The following is a 13134-nucleotide window of genomic DNA, read 5'->3' on the forward strand; positions in this document are numbered from 1 at the left end:
AAAGGTTTGATTGGCAAGATAAAACTGACTAAAATGCTGATCTCTTGTGCCTAGAATGTCATCTGGGCAGTAGAAAGGTGTAATTTAATGCAGACACTACACTATCAATAGTATTTTTTAGTGCTGTTAAGGAAGCCTTAAGCTCAGTTTGCTACATATAAATGCTAAAAATGTCTTCCTTACAGAAAAAAGCATTATAAATATTTTTAAGTGACATTGAACTGGTTATTTCTGTTCAGAATCTTTACCATTTCATTAGTCACAGTAAAGTTTTTGAACTTACTAGAATTACTCTTCTGGAATTGAAATTTCTAGAGCTTTTGAACTTTTTTTGTTGGAAGACTATATTGAAAATAATGTTTTACAAATACTGTTGAACTTACAAAGGTGCTTCTGTATATTGTGATCTTCATGATAGTTATAAAACTTAGTGTATTTGTTAGTTGAGTGTGCTAAGTTGATGTGTGGGGAATCTAGCAAAAGAGAGATGATAGAAGGCCAGCAGCATTGCTGATAAAATTATATACTGAGTATTGGATATTTATTATAGTCTGTTTGGAATTAGAAATAACGTTTACACTCTCTCTTTTTTTTTTTTTTAAGTTTATTTATTTTGAGAGCGAGAGAATGAGAGGAGAGGCAGAGAGGAAAAGAGAGAATCCTAAGCTGTACTGTCAGTGCAGAGCCTGATGTGGGGCTCAAATTCATAAACTGTGATAATGACCTGAGCCAAAATCAAGAGTCAGACACTTAACCTACTGAGCCACCCAGGTGCCCCAGAAATAACTTTTACACTCTTAAGGCTTGTAGGTGACACTTCTTATAAGAACATAATGATTTTGGGGCGCCTGGGTGGCTTAGTCGGTTAAGCGTCCGACTTTCGCTTAGGTCATGATCTCGCGGTTCGTGGGTTCGAGCCCCGCGTCGGGCTCTGTGCTGACTGCCAGCTCAGAGCCTGGAGCCTATTTCAGTCTGTGACTCCCTCTCTCTCTGGCCCTCCCCTGCTCACGCTGTCTCTCTCTCTCTCTCTCCTAGAAATAAATAAAACATTAAAAAAAAAAAAATTTAAAAAAAAAAAAAAAAGAACATAATGATTTCTTGAGCTGAAAATCATATTTTATTACTGCTTCTCAGGTTTGAGATATTAGCAGCTTAGCTAGGAATTTCCTATGCTACTTTTCAGAATATACTTTGTGTTTTAGGGTGTTTTGTCTTCATTGTCAGCAAATAGATTTATTGGTGCTGTACTGTCTATGAAGCCATGCAAGTAAAGCAGACAGAGCCCTTCCTTTGTGAATTTTAATATAGGTTAGCCAAGACAAATATAACTATATTTAGAATAAAAATTATAGGGTTATTTGTAGAGATAGAGAACTAATTTTTATGATGTGAAATAATGACACGTTTAGTTAATAATAAAAATATATTGATGTTTGTCTGATAAAATTAACTGTGCTGGCTAACTCATACTTTGAATCCCAGGATTTTATAATATGTTTTATAATGAATTCAAAAAAATGTCGTTAGAAGGTACCTTGTGCTTACTTTGTTGTTTATATGCTAGTTATGTGTTACATATATTTTTTCCTAGTGAAAGAAATAAAACTGTAATTTTTCTAAGAGGAACCTGCTACTTCTAATTTTACTTATGTCATTCATGATCTAGAGTTCCATGATAGATTAATCCAGTCAACTAATCACAGATGTGATAGAAAAATATGGAAATGATACAGTTAAATATCTTTAAAAAAATTAAGCACATTAATTAGTTTAATCACACCATTAATTGGTTTAATTTGTGAAATGATTGATCCTGTATTAGAAACCTTAGGCTTTTGTGTTTTTTAATAACATATTTTGGTTTTGATTTGGGGCTGTGTTTTTGTCTTGTGATAGATTACTTGAGCTCTGACGATATTCATACTTGTTTGTTTTACAGGCCCTGGGATGTTTACTGTATAAACTTTGTTTCTTCACTCTTCCTTTTGGTGAGAGTCAGGTTGCTATCTGTGATGGCAGCTTCACCGTCCCAGACAATTCTCGTTATTCCCATAACATACATTGCTTAATAAGTAAGTACTTGGAAAAATTTATGAAAAAATTCTAAGGTACTCTATTTAGGGTGAGCTGTTTACATCTTTTTACCTAAACCTAGTCTTTTCATTTTATGTATTAGAGTTTTGTGAAACTATAATAAAGAAAAACATTAAAAAAATGTTTATAAGACTTGCATAGGAATGAAAGCAGCCTAATTACTGATTAGTACATTGATATTTTTAAGCCCCCTAGATAAGCTTTTGTGGAACATAGAGATTATGTAATTAAGGAAACTGGAATTTCTAGAAAAACTTCCAACAAAACATTTAATTACTTAGTCTTTGTACTTTGAAATCTAAAAATCCAGATCTGTTGCTTCTTTGGATCAAAGTATTACCAGTCTTAGATTGTAGCTTATTCAGCCACCCTTTTTATTTTTATTTCTTTAAAAATAAAATTTTTATTTTTATTTCTTTAAAAATAAAATTTTTATTTTTATTTCTTTAAAAATAAAATTTTTATTTATTTGAGAGAGATTAGAGAGCAAGGGGGGTGAGGGCAGAGAGAAAGAGAGGCAGACAGAAACCCAAGCAGGCTCCATGTACAGTGTCAGTGCAGAGCCCGATGTAGGGCTTGAACTGACAAATTGTGAGATCTTGACCTGAGCCAATATCAGGAGTCAGACACTTAACCGACTGAGCCAACCAGGTGTGTCAGCCATCCTTTTTAATATTTATTCATTATTGGTAATGAAGTGTTTATTGGAAAACAACCTAAATGTAGTATCAGAAAGAGGTAGTCCTGGGGACCTCTGACTCCAAAAGAAATATCTCTGTTTTCCTTCTAGCCTCGTTTAAGAGTTCTTTTCTTCCTTTGGATGGATACTGTAATTTTTTTAGTACTTGGAAAAATTTCTGAAAAAGATAATTGGGTTAGGAAGGAGGACCATCAGTTGTTAAAATTAAAATATTACGAAGCTACATTATTTAAACAGTACCTCTCCACCTGTTTTAATTAAGATGTTTCTAGCATTTCTACTCTGTTTTTGCATCTTAAACATCGCCTGTCATAGCCTCCAGCCACACAGATCAATGCAATAGAAAAGAGAGCCAATCTAAATATATTGATATTTTGTAATATAAAGATAGCTGTTCAACTCAGTGCAAAAAAATAGGTGGAAATACAAAAAATTAGTAGGCATTTATGGCCAAAAACACTGAGCTGAAAATCTATCAAACTTTATGCTAAAAATTCAAATAAATCAAAGACCTGAATGTAAAAAATACAAAACATAAATGTACCTGAGTAAAACAGTCTTGAATTTATTTATAACACCCGAGTGGGTAGTCTGTAAGCAAGGTATTAGATCTCAGGAACTAGAAAAGATGAATCCATTAACATATGAGTTTAAACCATTAAAATCTCCCTTCCCCCCCACCCCCAACCCCTGAACCCTAGCATAAAAATCAAATGATAAATTGGGAAAAAAATATTTGAAACACATTTGGCAAATGACTAACTTTTATAATTTATAAAGCTTCTGTAAATCCAGAAGAAAAGGGCCAGTACTCCAGTAGAAAAGTAGTCAAAAGAAAATGGATCATAAAAGGATATCTAGCCTTGCTTTTGCAAATTTATTTAAAGAACAATCTTTTTATTTATGTAGATTTGTTCAAACGTAGTGGAAATTGGGAGAATTATGTCAGTTGAAACCAAAATTGCTTTGCAAAGGGAAGCAAAGTAATGGGATGGGGGAGGTGCTGTTACAACTTTCAGGGGAAAGGAAATAGCCCTAAGCTTTGCTGCTGTACTGGCAGCGTGAAGACTTTTAGCTCTAATTGGAAAACCTTAAATATGAGCGTTTGTACCTAGGGTTTTCTTCACAGAGAGATCTACTTCTCGTTTGGGTGGCTCCCTACTAATGGGTGGCCCCCTGAATTAGCACCCCTGCTGGCTTAGAGTTCCATTTTTATCTTTATTGGTTGAGCACTTCCAGCCTTGTTTTGATGTGTTTTTATATCCCTGTGGCAGTTTCCAGCCAAATTAAACTACCTGCCTGGGCAGTCCAAGTTACCTTCCCAGGTACCAGTTAATGTTTTTGTCAGTGACCTGGTTGACATAGTTGTATATGTTTCTCAGTGGTCTGACCCAGCTCTGTTTTTCCCATTATCTCTGTTATTTTTAGCCTGCCATATTATAGAATGTGATTTTTTAAAAAGCAAATCTACCTTTGGAGTATATTTGATTAAACATTAGACTTCTAACCTATCTATTTAGTAGCTTTCTTCCTTCATTGTTCAAAAATTAGGGCATTAAAAGCATGAAAGAACTCTGATTGGAATGCTCAGAGATTAGATTGAGGAATTTACTTTGGCTGTTGTGTGTTCTGGCTAATTGAAGTTTAACCTTTTATTGAGGTCCTTGCAAATCATTGTAATGATGACTATTTTGTTGCTAAGTATAATGTTTTAATCACAATTGAACTGAGGATTTTATTGGGGATCTTGCAGTGTCTTAGACACTCTGAATATTCTCATTGAACATTGTGTTATGAGAAACTGTAGAGTATATACCCTGATTTGTGATTTAATTTGCTTCTGGGAGTAAGATCTTATTTTCTTGAGTTGGGTTGGTTCTTTTTTCTTCTCTGTGTATGTGTGTATAGGTCTTGTTTGTGGGTAATGGGAAGGAGGAAAACTTAAACACTTTTGATAATTTTAGAATCTAATGGGGCTCTAGTTCATTGATATTTTACTGTGCATCATATGCTTCCTTTGTCAAGAAATGTATAGATTTTAGTTTTCATCTTAAATATTAATGTAAATTTGACCATGTATTAATGTTTTGAAGTTATATCTGAGAACAAGGCAGAAAAAAATTTGAATAAAATAAAAACATTCAAGTAAATGTTCATAAAACTCCTGGGCTTTACTTTTTAAGTATTGTCTTGAGTAATAAAAGCTTAACAAAATAGAGATTATTTTGAAACAAGAACATACTTACAATGCAATGTTTTTTAGAAAATACTTAGATTCTTTGCAGTTTTATGCTTTGCATTTTTTCACATGTGACCTTGCCTATTTCCTACCGTCCTATTGAGGTTTATCTGTCTCCTTTTATGATAATATAATTAGTGATTTACATTGCTTTCAAATTCTACATTCAGAAAACCCGGAATTGCCTAGTTGTGCTCATAGTTTTTGAAAGTGAAACATTTTAATGCTAGTTGGTTATTCATGCAATGTAGTTGCCCCCACATGTTAATATAAAATAAAGCATTAGAAAACACGTATCTTTTTATTTTTTTAATTGTTTTTTTTTTAAATTTAAATTTGTTTTATAATGTTTTTTATTTATTTCTCAGAGAGAGAGACAGAGAGAGAAAGACAGCGTGAGCAGGGGAGGGTCAGAGAGAGGAGGAGATATAGAATCTGAAACAGGCTTCAGGCTCTGAGCTAGCTGTCAGCACAGAGCCCGACACAGGGCTCGAACCCACAAACCGTGAGATCATGACCTGAGCTGAAGTCGGATGCTTAACGGACTGAGCCACCCAGGCACCCCAACATGTATCTTTTTAGTATTAACAGTTTTACTAATGCTGCTTTCCTCTGTTTTATATAACTCAGGATTTTTGAAAATGAAATAGCTCTGCCTAATCTTTGTTAAAAGTATATGGTTTGTGGTTACATAAGAATTTGCATATACTTTAGGTGGTCACTAATATGGTCAAGGGTAATTATTATTACCTGCTGTCATAAAGCTCACTTTAACTATTAATTTCATCATACTTTCCTGGTGACTTTTCATCTTAAAAGTAGCAGAATCAATTATTTAGAATTTTTCTTCTTAGCTTTTGTTAACTTTTCCAATAGACGAGTAATGGAGGTGAATTGGAGGTGAGGAGAAAAGAATCACTTTCATTATGGATCTAGGAGTTGAAAAGAACTTAAAGAACATTTAGAGGAGAATGATAAGCATAACTAATGGGATTATTGAACAGTTACGATGAGTGAACAGAGGGCTGGCTGCCTTACCTTTCTTTCAGCTTCTGTTGTAAGGTGGTTAAGGAAGTACATTGTAGAGATTTAAGAAGGCCTTGAGCCAAAGGGCCTGGGCCTACATCTGCTCTGTCACTTATTTGATACATAATAAGTGTATGTATCATTTGATAAATGGGCACCTCCATTTATCTTAATCTTATTTCCAAAATAAACATATTAAAAGTACCTACCTCTTATAGTTGTTATGAAAATTAAATGAATTATCAAAAGTGCTTCTTACCATGTGTAAGTATTCAGTAAGAGATAGCCTTTAATAGTACCATTATTACTATTCTAATAACTACCACTACTGCTGAATTATTATAATTCTTCCTGAGCTAACCTAATTTTTGATTTTTCTGGGGAAGGGGCAGGGCATCTGGGTAATGAGTTTCAGAAACTCATTAGGATATTAATTTCCTGCAGACATTTCTTTGGATGCTATGAAACAGAACTTGGTTTTACAGATTAATGGTGGCTGTATCAAAGGCTTGCCATAAGTTAAATACTCAAAAATATATTGTTAAATGTAACCAGACAGGAAGATTATTTTTCTCACTGCTTACTTTGGTTCAGTGATGTAGTGATTTATATGAACAGCAGGCAAAGCTTTGTTTTTCTTACTTTTGGGTCTGCTCAATTGCTTTATGGTTCTATAACTTAAGCTTTTCTCAGCTTATCTGCTTGGCTTAAATTTCTTTTTTTTTTAATTGAAATATAGTTGATATACAATATTATATTAGTTCTAGATATATAATATAATGATTTGATGCATGTAAATATTGTCTAGGTAACATATATATAAGTCTAGGTAATATTTATCACCTCACATAGTTACACATTATTTTTACCTGGTGATGAGAACTTTTAAGACCTATTCTTCTAGCAGCTTTCAAATATACAGTGCAGTATTATTAACTACAGTCACCATGCTGTGTACAGTACATCCCCAGAATTTATTTATTTTGTAACTGGAAGTTTGTACCTTTTGACCACCTTCCCCCATTTTGTCCATCCCTTTTCTTCCCCACCTCTGGCAACCACCAACATATTCTCTGTATTTATGAGTTAATTTTTATTAAGATCCCACATATAAGTGAGATTATATGGTATTTGTTTTTCTGTATCTTAATCTCACTTAGTATAATGCCCTCAGGTCCATCCATGTTTTTCACATGGCAAGATTTCCTTCCTTTTTAATGGCTAAATAATATTCATGTGTGTGTTTGTGTGTGTGTGTGTGTGTGTGTGTGTGTGTGTGTGTGTGTGTGTATGAATGAGATATTGACCCTTCAGTGGACCCTTAGGTTGCTTCTATGTCTTCACTATTACAAGTAAAGCACTGAATATGGGGGTACAGATATCTTTTTGAGCTGTTTTTGTTTTCTTTGGATAAATACCCAGAAGTGGATATTTTGGGTCATATGGTAGTTTTAATTTTAATTTTTGGAGGGGCCTTCAGTACTCTTTACCATAGTGATTGCACCAGTTTACATGCTTACTAACATTGTCCGAGGGGTTTCCTTTTCTCCACATCCATACCAAGACTTGTTACTTCCAATCATTTTAATAATAAATAAATTTATTTTAATACCTATTTCCTGTGGGAAACCGGAACTTTCTTGCTTGTTTTTAATACACTTAAAATTTATTATGGGAATAAAAAATATACAGATGTAGGCAGAACAATTCAGTGAATTATCATGTTCCTGTTACACAGCTTCAGTGATTATTAACTCATGGTCAGTCTTTTTTCATCTATGTCCTTACCCACACTTCTATATTATTTTTGAAAATAACCTCAGACATTTTAATTAACCTTTGGGAAAAAAATGAAAGATTAAGAGAGGAGTTCTCTTGGAGATTTCCAGTCATTACCCCTGAGTTACTGCTTGGGCAGATGTAGAGAGGGCTCTGATCAATGACTTCTAGGGATAGCTGCCAAAACTGTCCCAAATAATCTATCCTGACATATTTATAGTGCCATTTAGTGTTTTAGTTATGATTGAACATGGTTCACAGTTATTAGCTATTAAATTCAGTTTATTTCAGCAGTCCGTAGAATATATTAGGTAGGACCTATATTCCCAACATATAAGTTTCTGATGCACTTAGTCCCTGATTTTATGATGATTCAGCTTGTGGTTTTTGAATTTTACAATGATGTGATACCATTTCAGTAGAAACCATGCTTTGAATTCTGGATTTTCATCTTTTGCCAACCAGGGCTGTGCGTTGCATTGCTCTCTCGTGATGCCAAGGCATTGAGCCACAGCTTCCACTCAGGCACATGATCACGGGGGTAACGATAACACTTTCAAGCATTCTCTTCCCTTACAGTTATTTTGTTGTTCTCTTTCAGTACAGTATTTGATAAATTATATGAGATATTCAGTACTTTATTATAAAATAGGCTTTGTGTTAGATAATTTTGTCCAACTGCAGGCTAATGTAAATGTTCTGAGCATGTCTAAGGTCAGCTAGGCTGAGCTATGTTCAGTAGGTTAGGTGTACTAAATGTATTAAATCTTTAACCTACAGTATTTTTAATTTATGTTGGGGGTTTATTGGGATGTAACCCCATCATAAGTCAAAGAAGCATAATAACAAGCTAATGCTTCAAGTATTTATGGTTATAAAATCAGAGTGGGTGTTTGTTTCTCTTTTAGCTTTATTTACAAAAGTGTAGTAAATAGAAGTCTTTGGAGAGAAAATGTGTCTTTATGAAAGGAAAGCTGTTTAGCAAGATTTTAATGTATTTGGAGAGGCTGGTTTAACTTTTACTTAGGACCAGGCATGGATCTATCATTTTGTATAACTTGAATGGAACTACTTTATTTAATATTTGGCTTGAGTCTTTGGTGAAACCATACTTTAACTTGGTTACTGCTATAGCAGCAGCAGCAGCTTGAAGGAACTCTTTTTGTTGGGACATGAATGGATGTTGTACTTTCCTCAGCAAAATTCGTCATAAGCATAACTGTTTCAGCTCCTTGGGCAAGTTTTTTTTGTGTGTGTGTGTCTGATACCTCAGTTGGAAATACTGTGGCGGTTTAATCATACACTGCCTTCAGGGCTAAGACTGTTTTATGGTCTCAGATTGTAATAGTGGTGTTTGTATCAATAGAAAGATTCACACAATTAAGAGGAACAGAGAAATAGCCTTTCATTTCCATGTGGCTAATATTTTAAAAGTTGATCTTATATCTTCAGTCAAATCAAGGTCAATGGGAATGCCTCATGATGATTCACGTGATCACCTTAAATTGAGTAAACAAGGGTATATTCCAACTTCTCTGCCCCCCCCCCCCCTTTGAACTCAAACACTTGATTCACTTTTAGGTGAACTAGACATATATATTTTTTAATCCATCCTTTCAGGAGCATATTTTTCTAGATGATATGGTTTTATTGTCTCTGGGGTAGGAGTTACTAAATCACTACACTTGAGATTTAATTATTGTGAGAGAAAATGGACAGATTACTTAAAAACTGAAGTTGTTATTCTTGGTAGATATGCCTCATTGTTTAGCTGGATTAGACCTGATACCTCTGTACTCCAGATTATATCATTCAGTAATCCAGGAGTACATTTTGTAACCCACTCTCTTAGTTTGGGAAATTATATTATTTAAATTAAATGCTTAAAGATGACTTGCCGATTTTTTTCTTTCTTAATGGCTGGTAATATCTAATATAAAAATATTCAGAGGTAAAAATATAGCTGTGTTCTACCTATGGTTTCAGCCTTCTCATACTTTGAATTAGAATCAAATCAGAGATGGGACACATTAGCTCAACAGATAAAAGTGTCAACATCAGTACTAATAGAACAGATTGTAGAATTAAATTTATATCTGAAGGCAGATGGACCTGTTAATCTGTATTCAGTCCCCAAATTGATTTACACTGAGTGGTAGGCAATGCTGGAAAGCCATAGACTCCCTCCACAGAAGCAGGCCATTTACAAAAAACATGGTTGCAGAGAGAACATAACATGTCCTGAGAGTTGTTCTGAAAGAAAGAGTATCAGAGATTGATGCATGTGGGTGCTTATTTCTTTCTTATAATCTAACAATTAGATAAATTACTGTTTTTTTGTTTTTTTTTTTGGTTTTTTTTTTGCTTGGAGACAAATGAGTTATAGTGTAGAGAGAGGTCTCTAGTACAGTGGTTTTCAAACTGCTCCAGATCTGTAGCAAATGCGTTTTGGTTATGACCTCATACACCATACACACGGTACACACACATACACAGAACAAGTTTCATGAAACATTGCTTATGCTTACCATATTAATGCATTCTAATGTTTTATAATCTATTTTATTAAAATAAATGATAGTCATGACCTTTTAAACTGACCAGTACAGTTAACAAACTAAACTGACTTTAGTAGATGCAGTCCCACATGAAAACATGAGCCAGGGAATTAGAGGGCCTGTGTTTGCTTATAAAATGATATCAGTTCTACCCACAGCTTGGTTGCCTAATCATTAGTGAATGTTGTGCAGTGCTTACCCTGAGAGATAGTTTTACCTATAAAGATACTGGTTGGAGAACATGAAATGTCAGATTTCTTTCCCCTTGCTTTCATTACTATGAAAGAAAATATATAGGATTGCCTGAAGGATCATTCTTTTCCATTCTAGATATTTGAAAAGATTTTTCTTGGTTAAGTCAGGCCAGAAAAGTATATTCTTGTGTCATATTCTTCTTTGTTCTTCTGTAGAATTTCTTGTGCTGAACTGCATTTAGGTGTTATGTCACTGGCCATCATGGAAGGAATGACCCTTTGTCACTCATTTTGATTTCTTAAGGATATTGTTCACTCTGTGTGAGCCTTCTTTAGAAAGACTCAAAGAAAGGAGAGTTTACTTTTTGCTTTCAATATCAGGAATAGTGCTTTTTCTTAACACCTGGTTTGTTTTTGTACTAAAGATACTGTGATTTTTGTAATGGAGCATGCTGCTCTATTTGTGTTGACACCTAGAAAGTAGAGAGCTAAAGGTTTGGCCTACATTTATAGGACCAAATCATATACAGTTTCTTCAGTGACCTCATTATTCTAGGTTTTTTGGGGGGTGGTGAGAGGCCCTCAGCTCTTACTTTTCTGCTAGTCCTAATTTTCTCATATATTTAAAAAATCTTATAGTTTTTTTTAAATGCCTTTTCAGGTCTTTTAGAGGAATAAATACTTATAATTAGCTACAGTTGAAATTAGATTTTAAAAGCCAAATAAACTTAATTGTTAGAATAGAAAAATAGAGTAAGTTTATGAATTTGGCAAGTTTCTTGTGATTTGTTTGGTTTCTAAAAATTATATGAATAAGCAATTATTGTTAAAAGTGTTTAAATTTATTTTCATATCATGTACTTTTGTACTTTTAAAACACTTAGTATTTGTTGGTATCAAGATCAAATATGATTTTTGGAGGATAAAATAAACTATAGATTCCTGAATCCTTTCTGGAATGAAGTTGAAGGTAAACTAATAGTAAATATTTTGGGTTACTTCCGTCTAACAATCGTGATAAAATAATAAGTCAATTTTATAAGTGGTATGTGTTAGCCTTTATAAGCATATAAAATCAAGTTATGTGCAGAGTATTTTTAAAACTGAGTTTAGAATTTCCTGAATCAATTTCTAAGTTTGTGCTTAGTGTCATTTTCCACACAACTGTGTTTTTAACCAGAGTCGCTCATGCTGTTGCAGATGTATTATACATTGTTCCAATATTGCTTAAATTTGAAAGGAAGATTTAATTCATTTTGATTTTTAATTTAGTTATATATTTAGATATTTTTATATAATTTTATTAGCAAATTTCAGATCTAATTGATGCTATTCATATATTCTAAATAGATTTAAAAATGATTTGGACATTATAAGAACTTAGAGTTAGTGAAACAGAATTAGAACATGAAAGTGTTTTAACAAAATATGAATTTCTCAGTTATAGAATCGAGTGTAAACGTCAGCCTTCTTGTGAACCTGTGAATTAAAAAGTCACCCAAGAAATAGACAAGTGGTCATTTGGTTAGAATAAAAGGATCATTTTGGTTAGAAAAAGGTCAGGTATTTCAAGCAGTGCTGTAAGGCTAGTGTGAAATCTGCTTATAATAGAGCCTTAAAACTCTGCTCACACTTCTGAATATGAAATGAATAACATGCAAAAGTAAGAAATGTGGTGAATATTGTTAGCAACACTATGGGAAGAATGAGAAAAAATATTTTTTTCTCGTTGATTCAGGATCTTTTGAAAATTAGTAGAGGTATTTTAGATAATAATGATAATAAAGATTTCTGTTGTAGCTTTGGAACTTTCTTGAATAATTCCCCAGTGTTCACAAAACTCATGTTTTGTGTCACTTTCTGAGAAAAATATTTATATTTGGTCATGTATAAAATAACAGTTTTATATATTCTATAACATTAACAAACTTCACTAGAATCACTGATCTTAGAATGGAAAAAAATATGTATATACATTTTATTCTTTTAACATGCCCCTAAATGGCTTCTGTGTGTTCAGTGAAACTTGTTAACGTTTTAATCTATTCTTACAGGGTTCATGCTTGAACCAGATCCAGAACATAGACCTGACATATTTCAAGTGTCCTATTTTGCATTTAAATTTGCCAAAAAGGATTGTCCAGTCTCCAACATCAATGTAAGTAGTTTTTCAAGTAGGATATCAATTTAAAATCCCATATTGAGATATATACTATATATACTCTATCGATATATAGTATATAGTATAGATACATATACTTTCAGAATTACTTGTTTCATGACAAGTGGTCTGATAGTGTGTTTGTGATTAGTATTTTTGATAAAAAGCCATAATTGCTAAAAAAAAAAAAAAAAAACAACTGTATTGACGTGCTCTGGGGAGCTACTGCAGACTTGGGGCACGGCAGGATATTTTTCATTTTTGAGGGACACACAGTGACATCTGTTTGACACAGCACAAACTACTCTTACTAAGTTGTTTGGGCTTATCTGTTAAACAGAACTATTAGATCTTTAGTTGGAGGGGGTCATGAAAACTTACTG

The 13134-nt window shown here is 33.4% G+C and overlaps 1 protein-coding gene across 4 annotated transcripts in view; it reads left to right on the plus strand.

Annotated features, from left to right (window-relative positions):
- The window catches only part of BMP2K (BMP2 inducible kinase), a 121503-nt gene that overhangs the window by 64032 nt on the left and 44337 nt on the right, over positions 1–13134 (plus strand). For all 4 annotated transcript variants that reach the window (XM_039220681.1, XM_039220683.1, XM_039220684.1 and 1 more), the window contains 2 exons: positions 1940–2072; positions 12645–12748. In XM_039220681.1, the coding sequence (XP_039076612.1) occupies positions 1940–2072; positions 12645–12748 (237 nt within the window). The remainder of the gene's footprint in view (positions 1–1939; positions 2073–12644; positions 12749–13134) is intronic.

This window comes from Hyaena hyaena, unplaced genomic scaffold, assembly GCF_003009895.1.
Source record: "Hyaena hyaena isolate Hyena2069 unplaced genomic scaffold, ASM300989v1 scaffold_902, whole genome shotgun sequence".
In the NCBI taxonomy this organism is placed as follows: Eukaryota; Metazoa; Chordata; class Mammalia; order Carnivora; family Hyaenidae; genus Hyaena; species Hyaena hyaena.